General features: G+C 42.9%; 1 protein-coding gene across 6 annotated transcripts in view; it reads right to left on the bottom strand.

The window, feature by feature from the left end:
• The window catches only part of Slc1a2 (solute carrier family 1 member 2), a 147,774-nt gene that overhangs the window by 32,988 nt on the left and 95,796 nt on the right, over window positions 1–18,990 (bottom strand). For all 6 annotated transcript variants that reach the window (XR_005733559.2, XM_040284508.2, XM_005327403.5 and 3 more), the window contains 4 exons: window positions 18,299–18,464; window positions 13,421–13,547; window positions 5,336–5,569; window positions 70–264 (listed from right to left, as the gene is read on the bottom strand). Coding sequence is in view for 5 of the 6 variants with exons in the window: in XM_040284508.2 (XP_040140442.2) it covers window positions 70–264; window positions 5,336–5,569; window positions 13,421–13,547; window positions 18,299–18,464 (722 nt within the window). In the remaining variant the exon portion in view is untranslated. The remainder of the gene's footprint in view (window positions 1–69; window positions 265–5,335; window positions 5,570–13,420; window positions 13,548–18,298; window positions 18,465–18,990) is intronic.

Below are 18,990 nucleotides of genomic sequence, written 5' to 3'. Positions count from 1 at the left end.
CAACAGGGTAGAAGGTGGTCACTCTGCTGTCCCCATCCCCCTTCGCCCTGCCCCCATCCATTTCCTCACCTCACAGTCACAATCTGGCCTCCATCCAGAATGACACCATTCATTTGGGCAATAAAGATGGCGGCCACCGCTTCATAAAGGGCTGTACCATCCATGTTAATGGTTGCTCCAACTGGGAGGACAAATCTGGTCACTCGCTTATCGATCCCTAGATTTTCTTCTAGGCAACGGAAGGTAACAGGCAAAGTTCCAGCACTGGGGGACAGAAAGAAACAGAGAGAAAGAGGGTTATGTCTGCTTTGGAGAATGAGGACAAAGAACAAACTAGAATGACACTGCAAGTTTTTTGTTCTTTTGTTCTCATTAGGCAATGTGACATGCAGAAAAGCAGTATCTGGAGCCAAATTAAAAACCAGTGAGTTAGAGGCTCAACTTCAATCTTATTAAGATGCTAATAGGCAGAAAAATATTTTTGTTGGGTTTTGGTTTTGAGGTCTACTCAGAGCTTCAAGTTCTTTTTTTCTTTTGGTCACTATTTCCATCTTGGATTAAATACTGAAGCACATCTGATTGCCCACATGAATTGGGCTGCAAAAAAAAAAAAAAAAAGTTGAGAAAGAATCAGCTGTCAACAGTAAAATGGACTGAGGAATTTTTGAATGACCCATAATTTCATGCTAGAAAGACTGTTTCCAACAAAATGACTACATGAATTGCATCCAGCCCCGGGGAATTGCCCTGAGCTTGGCCTGCTAATTTAGAAAATGCAGGACAAAAATGTCAAGGTACTCTTCATCATGAACCCAAGCTTCAAGCCGGGGGAACCTCTCATTGAGTCCAACTCCCTGATATATGGCCATCAGCCAACTCTAAATCTCTACAATGACTTGGGGCAGTAAGGCATGTGATCTGTAGCTAATCAAAGACAATATGGAGTGACTTCACTCACACTCCTCCCAGGCGTGGGTTGGAGATTAAACCATATGACCCAGTGTCAAAGCCTAGAATTCTTGGCATGTCCATATGTCTTCTAAAAGAGACACTTCTTAGATCAAGGGCTGCTGAAGGCCAGAATATGATTTCCTTGTGGAGAGCTGCATAGGCGGTTGGGCATATTTACTTAAGTAATATGGAAAGCAATGTAGGACACTCAAATGGCATGAGAGTGCGTCGGGGCTCATTCTCTTTTGAATTGTTTCCTGTTCAAATCTTAGCACAGTGCACTGGAAAACCCTGAATGCAGAGAGCATTTGGAAATGTCTACTCTCTTGCACTTAGAGCCTCAGTCATAATCACTACTTTCTACAAGTCAGAATTGGGGCTCCAAATAGGCTAGACACAGATAACAAAAATCCAGGTTTCTCAGAGTGAGAGAAGACCAACATCTAAGTGAAATGCAGATCCCAGGTACTGCTCAGGACCAGGGAATCCAGAAGCTCTAAAATTAGAGACATCCAAATCTGAATTTTTTTTTTTTTTTTTTTTTTTTTTTTTAGGTACTAGAGATTGAATCTAGGGCTGTTTAACCACTGATCACATTCCCAGCCCTTTTTCATTTTTTTTTTTTTTTTAAATTTTGAGACAGAGTCTTGCTAAATTGGTTAAGGTCTTGCTTAGTTACTGAGACTGGCCTTGAACTTACGATCCTCCTGCCTCAGCCTCCCAAACCGCTGGGATTACAGGTCTGATATGCATCTTACACAGACTTACAAGCTAATAATAATAACCTTAGGGGGCTCAGAATCATCTTGCCAGAACATCCTTTGTGATTATAAGTCAGAGATCTATATAATGCCTCATCATAAGAAAAAGAAATGTATATCTGGGGGTTATCCCGTTACTAAAACATTATAAGCCCAGTAGAAACATTGTTTTGCTGTTGTTTTGCATGCATAAGATGCCATTGTACCTGGCTTGCTGCCCCAGATGTTTTAATGAGAAATTAGTGTCTCTTTATCTCTCTCACCCTTTCCCCCCATTATTTCCTGGGACTGTTTCAAAGGGTTGCCAGGACACCATAGCTGGTGTAAAAGGGCTGCTCAGTCATAGCTGGCAGCTGGATCCTCCATCACATGGCCCTAAGCAAACTTCTGGATCACTGGAATATATTAATTTTTATTATTGCGTAATATTTATTATTCATTTTCCCAAAATGTCATCAAAGGGTCTTTAGACAATTAAAAAAAAAGGAAAAATATTGGTAAGGCATGAAAATATTCTCTATTTCTCCACTGGACAGACTTTATATTTTTGTCTTGAAAATCCACAAAGACCCAATCAATCCAAACCAGGACTTGAGAATGTCAATGCTTTCCTGTGTTGACAGGCTGGCATTCTGGCACTGCTTTTTGGCTCCTGCCTCAAAGGCCATAGGACTGTCTTCAAATGTTGCTAATAATAATGTCAGATTCTGGAGAGTCTTCCTGTTTTCCAGATGAGTTTTAATGACATACACTGAAGTCCCAGGGATGCACAGAGGTCTGACCTGGGCCACACCCCTCCATCTGTCTTCCTTGTCACCAGACTCTGTACCCATCGAGAAGAGCAAATCAACCACTTTCAATGTCCTCATTCAGAATAAGGTCCAAAGAAGCAGAAAGTATATTTAACAGACTATCCCTGGGATTTTTTTTTTTTAATCTCCCTTGTGGCCATTATGACAAAGAAATTCTCAGTTAATTTTTGTTATGTGATTCCTGCCACATTGCCTTTTTCAAAAAGGAAACTCCACATCCAGGCAAAAATTATGTTTTTAGGGGAAGATTAAAACCATATGTTTTGTTCAAATGAAATACAGGGGTAAAGGGAGAAATAATTGTAATATTTGCAGTCTTGGTCCAAGCATTTATCTTTGATATATCGAGGATATGCCTTGATTTATCTCATCCTAAAAAGCACTGGAATAATGGTCTGCTCATTCAAAAGAAAAAAAATATATATATATATATTTGAAACCATTTAAAGATAAAAATCATAAGGGTACTAGAAGAAAACAGAAAGTAATATTTTGAAATTGTGAGTAGAAACATATGCCTGAGCAAAACTGAAATTCCTTAAAGTTTATACAGTTTTGACAAGGGTCAAATTTAAAACTTTTGGTGGCAAAAGAGCACTGTGAATTTTTTTGACAAAGTGGAGAGGGACATCATTGCAACATGTGGCACAGGACACACGAAAAAAGCTTGAAAACAGAGCAGAAGAGGATTTAAAAAAAAAAAAAACCAAGCTGGTTCACATACAATTCAAAAGGTGGGGAGAGTAGTGCAGGGTGGGCAGGGAAGGGAAAAGGATCAATAAGCACTGGAAAAGACGTTTCCCCTTGTTAGTACTCCAAGATACACAAATTCAATGAGATAGCTTTTCACCAATGAGACTGGAATGTGTTAAAGTGACTAATACGTATTCAGAATATCTGGCCTTCCTGCCAGGTAGGTAGGGAAGGGCTCACTCTAGTTAGGGCGAACATAAAATAGTGTACTTTTCTGAATTGCAATTGGGTGATATGTTTCAAAACTGTCAATATGTCTACCATTTGACTCAGGAGTTCCACTTCTAGAAGTTTGTCTTCCGCAGGTTATCAGATAAACTTGCAGAGATATACCTACAAGGATTCTTGTCACAGCCCCCTTTAATAGATAGGCTTTAAATGTATATTACTGGGGGTGGAAAGGGATGGAGTTTGTACCATAGTACATACAGTACTTTACAAAATAGTAGTAAAAAAAAAATCTATGAATGAACATAATTTTTTATTATATGTTGATCAATGAAAAATAGCAGTTTCCAAGTCAATACATACACATAGTAAGACTGGACAGATATATGTAACTATAAAGATTAACTAAAAAGTTATTTGCAATTGTCACTTGGGGATAAAATAAACTAACTTGTCATGTTCATTATATTATTCAAAATTTTATTCACTATCTGAACTTTATCACTATGAGCAAATACCACACTCATAATTAGTGATCAAAAATAAAATCGAGTAAGGTTGTTTTTAGTTTTGAAAAAAAAAAAGATTTACTTTTCCTCTAAAGGGAGAGGGTCTTGATAGATAGAGATACTTAACCACAGATAATTTATAGAACCAAGTAAAAAAAAAGCAAATTTTAAAGTGTTTCCCTTCATCTTAGGAAATAGGATGCTGAATCTGCGTCCCCAGGATGGTATGTATATATTTTAGCTTTTTATGAAAGCCTGTGTTCTGTCAATAACAAATTCTCATTGATTTGCAAGATGGAAATATGATTTGGCTTCCCAGGTGGTTACCACTTTGGGCCTGGTAGGTCACTTCAGGAAAAACTGAGGGTCTGCTCAGTAGCCTTAGGTTAGCTTGGCCACACCTGTGTCACAGAGGGGCCACCTCACCACTGGTGTGTGGGCTTAGCGACCAGGATCTGGCTTCAAGCTGTGGGATTCAGAGTTTGCTGGCCTCACTGCCATCTGTTTCATGATCTCAGACTTAATTTTGTGACCTATGGACACAGAGGCAAAAATAAAACAACTGTAGAATCCTGAAGTAATAAAACTCTTTTAAGTCTTTGAAATTCTAAATAACCAGGCATTTCTTAGGTATTCATATTTCTTTATTTTTTTTTATTATGTGTTGCTTTTGCTAATTGGGCTCCAAGATGATATTTAAAAAAATTATTTTCCTTGCATATATTTGGGATGCTCCTTGACTCCCTAGGCACTGGCATGAGGTCATGGAGGATCTGACTCTATGTCAAGGTCAAATCAAGTCAATTTGATTTTGAGAAAAAAAAATCAAGCTGGGGCGGAATGGCCCATTAAAGGTTCATGTTGAGGGCAAAAGCTTGGCTTTGAGGCTTGGCTCATTTTGTTGGAAAAATCTCACTTAATATACCATTCACCCTGTAAAAGCCCTCCTCCTTTTGAAAAATAGTTTTCCCAAAATTCTCAAGAGTGAAAATTTTTTATATCATTTTTCTAAATCATAGGTGGGATGTTAATTGAACAACATCCTGTAACACCCTTCTGGAAAAGACGTAAAAACCAAACTGAATCAATGATTTATGTAGCAAGTTAGGCATGCAAATCGATAGTGTGCATTCATTTAAAAATATAATATAACATCATGTTTCCAATTCAGTTGCACAGCAACAAAAATGTTCATCAGAAGGCATGGAGGTTCCTAGAAAAAGGTCAGAAATTTGAAGTGTTCACCTTTCCTAAAGGATTTTAATAATTGGTGAAAAGCGTTCTCATTGAACTTTGCAAAAGGGAGGATTTTGAGAAACAGGAAGTGGCCGATGGGGCAAAGGACGAAGCAGAAAGAAAGGTGATTTCTCATGTTCTCTACCTGGAAGCAGTGCCCAGGGCAGTGATCCAAGCTTGGAAAATGCCAGCAAAAAAGGAGAACGGGTTTTTCCTGGTCACCAGAAAGTAAATCAAAGGGAGAAAGATGCCCCCGTGGATGATGAGGCCCACGATCACGGTGACCATGTACATCCCCAGTTGCCTAGCAACCACTTCTAAGTCCTTGATGGCAATGATCTTCCCACAGATTAGGCAGGCGATACCCAGGGGAGAGTACCTGAAAAACACACAGGAAAGAAAGAGCATTGAAGAGATCATTAGGGGATTCGGAACTCAAATCTGGGCCCTCCTATGTGCTTCACCCTCAGGGAAACCGTTCATTTTCCGCACAAAAAAAGAGTTCTGCTCAGAAAAGGGGTCATGGGATTCAATCGTTGTTATTTTCCCTCTGGATTAACGGCTTTAACTGAAGTCTGGTTTATGCACCTAGTGACGCCTGCTCTGACGAAGAGTCCAAAGGCACACTGTGCTGCTGAGGTGCTTTTGGGGAATAAGAGGGACACGCCTTATCACCTTTCACCCCAACTGTCTTTCTTGAGCCGACAAGTGAAAAAGTGAGAGGTGAGGGTTCTGTCTCTGGGAAGCTGACTTGCTGGATTTTTGTGCCCTGCAGCTCCTTTTTAGACATTGGGGATAACTTTTAGAGCTTTTCAGAAATTTATAAACTGGGGTTTGTAAATTTGCATTGCTTTGTTTGGAAGGCAGGGATATATAGAAAGAGAGAGAGAGAGAGAGAGAGAGAGAGAGAGAGAGAGAGAGAGAGAGAAACACTACCAAAATAAGAAAACCACCTGAAACCAAAGTGTGCATTTAGAGAAGTGTGGTTTTACTACTTCTAAGCCTGAAACTACTTCTTCCTTAACAATAAAGCTGACCACTGTTCGTTGTGTTTTCAAGCACCCTGGTGAGAAAGGGACACTCAGCCTCCTTTATTTATTTATTTGTTTGTTTGTTTGTTTGTCTTTTTTTACTGGGGATTGACCTCCAGGGAACTCAACCACTGAGCCACATCCTTGTCCCCATTTTGTATTTTATTTAGAGACAGGGTCTCACTGAGTTGCTTAGCACCTCACCTTTGCTGAGGCTGGCTTTGAATTCTCTATCCTCCTGCCTTAGCCTCTCTAGCCACTGGGACTACAGGCATGCACCACCGCACCCGGCTTAGAGCCTCATTTAATTCTCACCACAACACTAAAATCTAGACATCGTTATTCTCATATGGCAAGTGAAGAAACTGTAGTTTGGGGAAGTTCAATAACCAGCCTAAGAGCCACAGGACCAGGAAGTAAAAGAACAACTCAGGTCTGTGGATCTCCACGACCCAGGGGTTTTCCTCTCTCAAACCAAGTGACTTCCCTTTAGTGAGGAATCCCAGTTATTGGAAAATAAGCAGACAACCCGCCGTGTCCCCATATGCCCTATAAGCTTATCGTCTATCCCAAGCTTATCGTTGTTTTATGGAGATCTTGGGAACTGATTTGGTTCCCACCCTTGGGAAAGCCAACCGTTCTCTCTCTCATCTTGAGCTTATTCTCTGTGTGTTGGCAACATCCTGTTTTCTCTTCTTCTTCTTCTCTTTTATCCCATGTGGTGTTGCTGGGACATGAATTTGTTCAGCCTGTGATAGTTCCTGGCTGAAATGAACATATTTGTAGGAAGGTTGATATGTTGTTTAAAATGATAAACATAGAGAAAGACCATGGGGCGGATGAAGCCCCCACATAAGGCTCCCCACAGGGGCAGGGAGTCTGGAAAGAAAGCGGTTGCCTCAAGGAACTTGTGTTTTTCAGTTGCACCTGGACCAAGTCCTTCCCTGGGTTACAGAAGAGCAGGTGCGAGTCACACAGGCAACGGCAGAAGACACGAGGCTGGTCCAGCCACCTGTCAGCTATGTGACCTTGCCTGATTCCCATTTTACAGACACGGCTGTCCAGGTGTACGGAGACGGACTCCAACCTCACCTGGTGCTGTGAGTTTGAAACTTTCAAACACGCATATGAGCGCATGGCTGAAACTCAATCTCCTCCTCCGTGCCCGCCAGGACCGTTACTTCTCTGACTCCTGACACAGGAATCCCTCAGAGGCTCTGGGGTCACACGTATACCCAGTGTCCCCTCATCATCCATGCTTAATGAGTCAACTCGGAATTAACGAGGCTTCCTAAGACATCTTGCAGGCCACCCAATGGCAGATGCTTTTATGAGCAAAATATTTTCTCAAGAGGAAGTCTATCCTGGGTGAGCCAGGATAGTAACTGACAGTAATGAGACAGAACAGGAACGTAGCCCCTCTCTTTCCTGAAGACCATCCAGCCCGGCCCTCATGATCCTTTCCCTGGGGCACAGGCTGGCCATGATTGAGGCCTACTTTCCTATACATTAGAAAGGCTGAGACCTCTGTCATGACATTGATCTGTTGTCTTTCCCGCTGTCTTACATTCTCCTGGTGTATCCATGGTCACAACCACTCATAAGTCAGCAGGGTAGTCTCATTGTAAATAACTAAGCAGAAACGCAGCTTCTTATAAAGCCAGAATGTGTTTATCTTCATAAACCAAGAGATCAGTTCTTTCCCAAGCACCAATCACCCTTTAACAATGTCCAGAAAAAAAAAAACACAGACACGAGCTGTTTGGGGTGCCGTTCCATTCCCCCTCCCTCTCCCAATCTGGGTCAAGCAGTTTGTAGAATGGAGAGAAAATGTTTTCAAGGCTCTTTGCCAAGGAAGACCAGCTATTGCAGTGCCCTGGAGAGCTCATTTGAGCCAGAGCCAAATGGACTAGAGAGAGGCAGGAGTTTACCTCTGGAGCCCTCCACTCACAGGGGAAAGCAGGAGCTCCCAGTGTAAATGGAGAGTGTTAGTCAAGGGACAGAAGGTGAAGTGTTCTGGTCAAACAACATGGAATGCAGGAGCCCTTGTTTACCAAACACCTTGGTGTCCAGGACTCCTATGAGCATTGATTAGGACAAGGAAAAGAGCCTTTGTTCTGGGATAAGGTTAGGGGTTGATACTTCCCTGCAACTGTTTTGAAAACAAGTACCAAGTCTTCACTCAGAAGCTGAGAATCTGAGTTCCTGGCTTCCAGATCAATGAATCACCCCATTGAAAATGACATTCCATGGAAAAGATAGGGTCTACGCCCAGGGTCCAAAGTCACCACTCAAAGTTTCTGAGACGAAGCCAAGAAAGTCACAAACCAACAAAGTCAAGAGGCTACAAGACCAACTGAGAGTTCTGTAGAAAAGTAAAAAGTGATGTCCAGTCATTCTTGGGCCTGTTTCTAAGTTAGAAGGACATGAGCCCTGAGCTGCAGGTGTGAATTCACTCCTATGCCACCCTCAGCTGGTGATATTCTCAGTTCTGTTCGTTGTTTCAAGGCCACTAATCATCAAGAGCTGGCCTGAGTCTTGTTCTTACTGCTGTGACATCCATTCCAGCCGCTACTCATTAAGAACTCAGTTCTTATGAGCATAGGGGACCCAGAAACATGCCCCTTCCCGCCGTCTCCACTCCACAAACTCATCCCCAGCACTCAACCTACCAGGGTCTGCACTCATGGGCCACCTGAGTCATCACTGCCCGGCTGTCTTAACAGTGTGTGTTCCCAAAACTCACCACCTAAAGCTGGCCTGATGTGTTTGGAAACCACTGTTTCAAGGAACAAGAATCTCATCGGCCAATGAGGAACTGCAAATAGAACTTGGTTAGCCTTTGGAGACCATTTACCTTAGCTCTAATTTACTCAAGACCTTTGACGTCCAACCCACTAAAATGATAAATTTGGGACTTTCAAGCTTGGGACAGATGGTAGGATAGTCTCTGGGAATGGAGGTAAGCCAAGGGACTTTCTCAGTCCTGCTCTAAACTCCCTCTGGTTCTGTCCCATAGTTTCCAGTAGCAACCCCCATGTGACAGTTTGGGATGGATCTCAAGAGAATTCAGAATTAAAAGAGAACATCAATAAAGAGGTAACCCCACATCCCAAGAGTTGATTCAAAGTGCTGTCTGGACTCAGGCTCAGAAAAGCTCCAAACCTCAATTTCTTTCCCAGGTAGGGATAGTTATTTCAGTTACCCAAAGAGGAATTTTTGTTGAGAGTCACCACATGTAGATTAGAACTTTTATCTGGAAAGAGTAAAATTCAGTTCATATAGACTCCGGGGTTGTTGCTCACCTCTCCAGCCCTCCAAAAAAAAAGGTGAGGGGGGGAACCCCATGGATTTAGTTTCACAAGTAAATAAACCCTAGTCCATCAGCTGGCCTGCAGGGTCCTCCTGTTCTGCCTACTATCTATCTGCCTGTCCACCTCCCTTGCCTTCTATCCCTGTCTCACCAACTGACCACACTCTGGCCACCGCAGACCTTTGTCCAGATCTTCAAAACCCTGCCACTCTTCAGGTCTTCATGGCGTTGCCTTCCCCTCAGGAGAGCCCTGCTTGACCCCTCACTCCCACCCCCATATCACTCTATCCCACACCCCTGCTTTTTTGTCTTGGTAGAACTCATTACTACTTGAATTATGTGCTTCCGTTTCTTCTCTCTTCTCTCCTTTCCCTAGAATGTAAGCTTCATGAGGGCAGGGAACTGTCTTATTCGTCCCGATATCACCAGTGACTGGAGTCACTACTGGCACAGAAGAGATATGTACTGAATGAGAGAATAGACTAAACTTAGCGGGACTCCTCCACCTTCTAGGTCCACCCGTGTACTTCCTGAAAGAGCCCTTCTGAGTCACTTAGCAGGAATCCCATCCTCACTTCTCATCACTGTGCATATCTGATCAGGTTCCTCATCCTCCATCTCCCAGCTGATGTCTTCACCCTGACCTGTCTGTAGCCAGAATCCCATTAAGTCAGTTTAGCCACAATCTCTCACTCCTCATGACAGCTTAGAAATTTCCCCTCCACTGACCTCCAGCCTGCTCCTTGGCTCCCAATTCCCCACTTGCCCAGCTGTACTAGAGGTGGAGCCTATTCTCTCTCCCGCACAGCATCATCCCATTGCCACGGTCCCCAGACCTCAAGATGGTCCTGAATAATGCCTTCCTCACTTTTTTAACAAGTGTCACTAATAAGTTTCGTTTTAACAGTGTGGACGGTTGGTGGAAGGCAGTGGTTAAGTGGGGAAAAGAATTAGAAGGGGGCATAGAGATTTTACTTATTTTTGTTTTCAGAGTAGATGATTATGAGAAGTTATACCTTCTACTTAAGTTTTTCAGATTTTCCAAAAAAGGAAAAAAGAGGATATGAAAAAATCACACCAAATGAAGGGTGTTTTGGGCTTTGTAGAGAATTCCTGAACACAGAAATATGCAAGATATGGCTCAAATTGATGATAATGATGCTAATCACAAAACTACTGTATTGATACTCATTTGTGCAAAGCACTCAGACAGTTCCTGACACACAGGAAATGTTCCACAACTGGCTCACAGTCTCACCTAATTCTCGTAGCAACCCAATGACACGAATTCTACAATCATCTCACTTTACAGTGAAGATACTGGGGTTTAGAATGTGTCTAACTTGCCTAAGTTCACACAGCCTGTAACAGGAGGATCTCAGATTCAATCTGATCTGAAGACAGAAAGAAATTGAGTTAGGTAGCACTTACGTATAGCTCCAAAGAACTTGGGAAAGTCAACCTTTGTGCTTAGTTTTCTCACCTGGAAAATGGGCTAAAAGAAGTATCCATTTATGTCTCTATTAAGTATCTAGGTACTATTGTGAAGAATGAGTGAGTTAAGGCATGTAAAATAAATAGAACTATATCAAGCATATAGCAGGAATTTGGTAAATCTTAACTGTGATTTAACAATAATAACTATAATTTCCTCAATAATAGGTGGGTTAATACATATACAGTAATCACAATAACACGGAACAAATGCCAAGAATTTAACAACTGTTAAAAGTTAATAATTACTATTATTAGTTTCTCAATGCTATATTTTGCTACTATTTCAAACTTTTACTATTACATAGAGAAGAATACAAAAGATCTCTGATGATTTTAACTTGAGGGGTCAGTTAAAGGGTGATTGGCTGTTTTCCCAGAGCCTTCTCACACATATGTCATTATCAAATGATGATGCTGATGAGGTGGCTAAAGAATGAACAGAATGTGTAGAATTGGCACCTCATATGCAGAACGCCCTCCTGACTACCTAGATGAGGCAACCAGACAGCTGTCAGGAATCATGCCTCACAATGGCCCTTCATCTCCCAGGGAACGAGGCTAAATCTGTAAGAGTTTTGGTTTCAATGAATGGGAAACTTCTTAATCCACACCACCCTTCACCCATGAGGAGAAGGGAGACTACGCTCTATCCCCCTGACTCATCCAGATTGCCTAGAAGATTCCATTTTCTGCAAGGGTTCAGTAGAAATGATGTTGGAATAGATGAACCCAATTTGTGTACATTATCCACATGGTTGGCATCATATTCAGAAATATAAACTGTGTCTTTAGAACAAGGATGTACATTGTGCTATGAATTCTAGGGAACAAGAGCAGATTCTAATATGTAGGCGAGAGGCCTATTCTGCTTTATGTACTATTGCTTAGTAAACACTCAGCAGAGTTGGGAAACCAGTGGGTGAGACCAGATTTCTAAGAGCACGTCCGGTTTTAGCACAACCTCTGCAACCTCACTGTTGTACACATGGCTGACAACTGCCTCTTTCCTTTTCTGTATGAATCACGAGTGACCCGGGTTGAAGACATTACTTTTGGAGTTTAGAATATTGGATCAGAATCTCCACACTCCTTGGATCGGGCCTTGTCCCTGGTATCTTGGGTTGGTCTTACATCTCTCATCTGTAGTATTGCTGGTTGGTTTTTCAGTCTTGTTCCTTTTTCTTCCAGTATAGAGGTCAGCAAACTTTTTATGTGAAGAGCCAGGCGGTATATACTTTAGTTTGGGGTGAATCTACAGTCACAGTGGCAACTATTAAACTCTGCAGTTATAATAAGCAAGCAGCCACAGGAAATGTGTAAAAACAAATGGGCATGGCTGTGTTCCAATAAAACTTTGTTTATGGATGCTGAATGTGAATTCCACATAATTTTCATGTGTCATGGAACACTATTCTTTTGATTTTCTTTGCTTTTTAAGCATTGCCATCAGATGAACATTTGTGCCCCTCTCCATTCATGTGTTGAAATTGGAGCTGCCAATGTGATGATATTAGGCGGTGGGGGTTGTTTGGATGTGATTAGATTATAATAGTGAAGCTCTACTAGGTGGGGTTAGTGCCTGCTACATTTTGAATGTTTGTGTTTCCCCCCAAAAATTCATACATTGAAATTTAACTTCTCATGCAGAGTGTTGGCAAGTGGGCCATTCAGGAGGAGAGTCCTCAAGAAGGGGGTTAGTGTCCTTATCAAAAAGGCTTGAGGAAGCCTGCTTGCCCCTTCTACATATAGAAGGAGTCGTCTATGAGGAAAAGGCTCTCACCAGACACCAAGGCTGTTAATGCCTTGATTTGGGGCTTCCTAACCTATAGAACTATGAGCAGTCGATTTCTATTCTTCATCATTTGCCCAGTCTAAGGCATTTTGTTATAGCAGCTGAAATGAACTGAAAGAATGTCCTTATAAAGGATATGAGAGGGTTTCTAACTCTCTTTTCACCAAGTGAAAATCCGGTGAGAAATTGGTCATCTATAACCTAGAAGAGGGCCCTCACCAGAACCCAACCATGCTGGCACCCGGATCTCAGACTGCCAGCCTCCAGAACTCTGCACAACAAATCTCTGTCATGGATGAGCTACTCAGTGCTTTGTTACAGCAGCCTGAACTAAGACAGACACTTAAAACAGTTAAACCTAAGCTCAGCTTATGGGACCCACAAAATAGGCGATATATCAGATTTGACTCCACGGTCACTATATGTTGGCCCCTGTACTCGGGGAAGCTCAAGAAAATATTTCCATCTTTTCTCAAGGTCTTTCTAGAAAGCCACTTGACAGTGCGTACCCACTCTTTCCCGCAGGGAGGGTCCAGTATCCTCTGGGGACCCCTAGGCCTTGGCATTCCCCAGTACGATAAAGAGCACACAACTTACCACATGATCATGATCACTAACTTCATCACAATCTCATTCAAAATGTTGAAGAACTCCACCATCAGCTTGGCTTGCTCACCCATCTTCCCCATGGCGATGCCGAAGGCAATGAAAAATCCTATCAGACCTGTTGGGGGGAATCACATTACACAGAAGGGCAAATTATAAACTATGTGCTTCTTTTCCCTCTGTCTTCACCATTCCCAATGTAGGGGAGGGAGCCATTTACCCAGGGAATCGAGAGACAAAACCATCATTTTTCACACTGAAAGTATTTTCTCCCTGGATAATCACAACTTTCCTTAACACTTTCCACATCCGCAGGTTAAACTCCAAGTAGTTTAGGTGTCAGTTCCTTGAAGAAAATGAATTCATTTTCATTTCTAGCTTAAAAAAAAAATGTGCTCCCTTCTTTCCCTCCTCACTTGTGAAATCCTGTGAAACCACGTGTAAGCAGATTCCATTATTACATAGATTAACGAAGAAAGACTTGTTGGGACTTGGAGATGATCATGCAAACTTTGCAGCCAATATTGAAACAGCAGAGACCCATTAGCTAATAAAGTCTTTGCTAGGGTTATGTCTAGATTATTTGTGTCTTATTCCCCACCTAATAAATGGTTGGCAGGTTTCACTCTTGGAAAACCCTAGAGATAAAATTATTTTTCTATTGCTATATATCTAACGTGAAAAGGAAGAAGAATGTTGAAAATTCAAATGGAAAGTGATAAGAAATCCAAGGACAATTGGGAAACCCCAATTTATCTTGTTTGAACTCAACCTGTTATTTATGTTCTAATTTGTCGTAATTATTTTCATGATCAAATGGTTAGAATACCTTCTTTTTTATCTATCTTTTTCAGGATCATAAAGGCTGAATGTAGATTTCACTGTCAGGTTTTGCTAGTCCCTAGCCCCTCTCCCCTCTCCTCCATTCACTTCATATCCTAGTTTAGACCCATGCCAGCCTCCAGGGTCAATCCTTACCCCAGGCAGGAAGGATTTGAGAAGTTGGGTCCCCACCCTCTTGATGTCAGTCAGCATGGAATTGACTAAGTCCTGGACTAAGTCCAACTCTCAACCTTGGGTCTTATTTCTGGGTTAGTTTTTGCCTCATCACCTGCGCCTGAGGTCCTGGGAATCTGCCCTATATTTTAATTCCTCCAAGGCTGATCCTGGTTTTCTCCCCCTAGAAGATTCCCTCTGCCACTCCAGTTAATCCTTTCCACTCTCTCCCTCAGAATCTCACCCCAACCCCGTGAGACTGGGGCTCACTGAATGGCCCACAGACATCTCCAGTACCTCCTGAGGCTGATCTGGATTTCTGATTGCCAATTGCTATGGGTTCTGACCCATTATTCCCGGTTTGGGGGCTATTTCTGGCTATTTGTGTGAACTATGTATAAATCTTGTTATACCTTTGGTACAGACTTTGCTTGTCCTGTGGCTTTGACCCTGACCATGAAGCATGGGCCATCTTCTATGCCCTTCCCTCTATCCTCTGTCTCCACACCAACCCTGTCCCAGTTTGGCAGCCCTTATTTCCATTCTCTCCCCATTATATCCAGTTTCCTATTGTGTGCAGTTAAGCCTGGAATCCTGACCTATGTCAGGTAAATGATAGCATTATAACTTGATTCTCTTGGTCAAGTTCTGTCCTTGAATCTCTGACTCCATGCTTTCCCTAGTCACTGCAACCACTAACCTCTCTGTACAAAGCATATCTCTACCCAAATTGTTTAGCTTACCCTCTGTGGCAATCTCCTCTCTCTCTCTCTCTCTCTCTCTCTCTCTCTCTCTCTCTCTCTCTCTCTCTCTCCAGCAAAAAGAATCCAACTCTTATGCTTTCTAAATTGCTGATGTTTAGCATTTAATATCTCCCCTTTCAGCTTTTGGCCATAACTAGTGACTTCACATGTGAGTTATTCACCCAAGAAAGACAAGGGCTTAGGGAAGATTGGATCCAGAACCGAGCAGTTCTAAATAATGTATAAGATCAATCTCAGGCTACTCCTAAACCCTTCTCTCAAGCCCAGGGAGAGCAGTTTTCTGAGTGAAAAATAATAAATCTGTGGATATTCTGGCCGAGAATACCCAGTGTTACTTGGTTAATGCCATTTGAAAACTTCAAGAGAAAAATGCATGGGGTCTCAAGGTCCCAAAGAATTGGAATGAAAAAGCTGCCCCCTGGGTCAGTGAACAGGGACTGTATGTATGAGTCAGAAGTCAGATTTCAAAAAGAGCTACTGGACTTGATTTAAGCAGTTAGGATTATGATGGAGCCCAGATTTTTTTTTTTTTTTAAAGGAGAGAAACAGGTCCTTAAAGGAGTGTGAGGCAGAGCCAGGGCTGTATCTTCATTTATTGATTGATGTGCTGGATCCTTGGGACTTTCCGAAGCCAAAGAGCAGAAAGACGGGAAAAAAAAACAAAACCAAACCAAAAAAGTCTCCATCTCCACCCCTGGAAGATCATGGAAAGAACCTTATTTCGACCGTGATTGGTACATGGGAAGTTTCCCAATAGCCTAACTTCCTTTGGCTTCCAGAGCCTTGATCTGCACTGGGATGGAAACCCGTAAAGGACTTGTCGTTTCCCTGGGTAAACATTGCCTAATTGAAATCACTCACTGGGACTGGCGAGTTTCACTTGAACAAAGCCCTCTTCGATGCCCGGTCACTGGGGTTGGGAGGGTTGCAAGTTGTGTTGAAACTCCCCAGCGCAGCCAAAGGTCATGTGACTTTCCACCAAGACTCTGAATGATTCACTCCAAAGCCTTGACCCCTCGTTATTCAGGACCCCCACCTCCTACAGAGTTGGGGGGCAGACACTGTGACAAAGATTTGGGTCTTGGGGCTAGGGTTGTGACTCAGAGGTATAGTGCTCACCTAGCACGTATGAGGCACTGGGTTCCATCCTCAGCACCACATAAAAATGAAATAAAGATATTGTGTTCACCGACTACTGAAAAATATTTTTTTCTTTCTTTTCTTTTTTTTTTTTTTTTTTTAAAAAAAAGAGTTAGGTCTCCAGTTATGACCTGTCAGAAGAAACCACGGGGCACTGGGAAGGTCCTGAAAGGGCCATGGATATCTGGGCAGTTGGAGGAAGCTGCTCACAGGCCAAGGATATTTGCAAAGCCTCCTCCTCAGAACTCTCCCACTTTCTCCTCTCTCCTTCCACCCCTCCCCTCCCACTGATGATCAACAGTGTTTATTGATATTCCTGTTGCCTGGCAACCCAGTCAGCTTATCTGTTCCCTCAATCACTTACCCAACCTGCTACCTGCCAGGCCAAATAAAAGAGATCCCACTCCCATTTCTCAGTAACTGAGAGGTCCTGCTTGCACTACCTTTGCACTACCTTGATTGGTGAGCAGTAGGGATATCAAAGTTAGAAGAGTTAGAATAAAAACGGGACCCCCCAATTACATTCTGAATGTCAGATACACAGTGACTTTTTTGTTGTTGTTTGGTATTTGTACATCCCCTGCAATATTTGGGACATACTTACATTTTAAAGTTACTTATTATTTATCTAAAATTCAAATTTAATTGAGTTACCCTGTATTCCAACTTGGCAACCCAACCAAGGAGATGGATCATTTGCCCCCTTAGGTCGTTGAGATCTAAAATGCTCTCAACTGATTTCTTCAAAGTGTCGTTTGGAAGACCTGGCTTAGGAAACCAGATTCCCCATTTCTCTTATGATTAAATGTTCCTCTTTAGGGACTCCATTCTAGTGGTGGGTGGAGATTATGAAGGGGAGCATGCCCCATAATGTGGAGGAGTGCAGAGTAAACTGGTCAAGGTATAACTACCAACTTGGGGGAGATCTCATCTCCTGTGGGGCTGCATTTGATTGAGCTCCTCAGCTCTTTAGCCACTTACAGGGGTTGTGGTACTGGGAATTTAACCCGGGGTGCTTTACCACTGAGCTACACCCCCAGTCCTTGTCATTTTTATTTACAGACAGGGTCCCACTAGGTTGCTAGGGCCTCACTAAGTTGTTGAAGCTGGCTTTCAATTTGCTATCCTCCTGCCTCAGCCTCCCAAACTGCTAGGATTACAAGTGTGCGCCCCCACACCCGGCTTCAGCCACTTTTATTAAGGATCATAGTCCATCTGAATGGAGCACAGGCAGGCACTATTTATTGTGTATTATATATACAATCTCATGTGACCCTGACAAGGATCCGCCAAGGAGATGACAATCCCATCTCCATTTTACAACAGAGGCTCAGAAAAGTGGAGCTACTTGTGCCCAGTCAGAGAACTAATGACCGGTCCACAAAGGGTCCAAACCCAGGTCTGGCCAGCTGCAAAGAACTCCCGGGATGGAATGCTAAGAAGGCACCTGGTTGGCAGTAAGCGCTCCCTGGAATCCCAGAAAGTTAAACAGATCATCTGCAAAGCTCCTGGGGCCCTACTCCAATACTCCAAGATACTGGTAGCTTTGCATTTGTTTACAGACTGGAGGACACCTTGTCTAGCACAGCACTGGTACAGACAGGCAGCACCAAACAACACTTAGGCAGAAATGCATGTGTCACAGAATAACATGGAGATTCAGATAAGATCACTTGCCAACATCAGAGAGGCAGGGAATGAGCCCAGGGAATGTCAGCCCCCTCCTCTTTCCCACACCTGACTGCTAGCCCGGTTCCCCTGCTCTTATCAGCTTCCAGTCCCAGAGAAACTCAGGTTGCTCCTCAGAGAGAGCCTCCTGCTCCACCTAGAGGTCAGCAGAGTTAATTTTCTGAAAAGGTGTGAGGGAGGTGGAGCTGCTGAGAGGAGGAGGTCGAACCCCAGGTAAGGCTGCATCCAGCGGGCAGAGGCGCCTCCCTGGGCCAGGAACCCGCACCATCAGTTTGCCTACCTAAGACATTCATCCCGTCCTTGAACTCCAGGCCCTTTTTGATAACCATCTGAGTTTCCTCTGGAGCCTCCGTCACAGTCTCATTCAACAGGGAGACAACAGCGTTGGTTGCATTGGTCTCCTCTGACTCAGGTGCCACCAGGACTTTCTTTGTCACTGTTTGAATCTAATGGAGGAACAAAAAAAAAAAAAAGAAGCACACAGATAAGACTTAATCTGAAAGGTCACAAAAAGCCCCGCCACTCATATATTTTAAGGGTCCCATATGTTAAAAATAATGAAGAAATGCCAAAACAAGGTTATGAGAATTGGAGACTATTTCATGTTTGTATTTAAGAAATGGTATTTTATTACACACATACCGTGGGATACAATTGTCTTTATCTCAAGATAATTACAGGATTGGTTAATTAGCTTGTCCTGTGCGACAGAATGCAAGCTGAAAGTCGGGGGATGGTGTCTTTCTTTACCATGATTGCGCCTCTGGGCCTCAGGGACAACATCAAATGTCCTGCTTGAGACCCAGCGAGGTGGTTCTCCCTGCCCGTCAGACAGTCATCAAAAGCCAACTCTCACTTTGGATTCCTTCCAGAACCAGGGTGTCCATCGGGACCCCAGGTATGACAGCTGCCCGCAGCCACCACGGCAGGAGCATGTGCTTGTATTTTGAATGTTGTGTTCGGTGAGAGAAA

The sequence above is a fragment of the Ictidomys tridecemlineatus genome, chromosome 4 (genome assembly GCF_052094955.1).
Source record: "Ictidomys tridecemlineatus isolate mIctTri1 chromosome 4, mIctTri1.hap1, whole genome shotgun sequence".
In the NCBI taxonomy this organism is placed as follows: Eukaryota; Metazoa; Chordata; class Mammalia; order Rodentia; family Sciuridae; genus Ictidomys; species Ictidomys tridecemlineatus.
The sequence above is the reverse complement of the archived record's forward strand: the minus strand, read 5'-3'. Positions and strand labels throughout refer to the sequence as shown.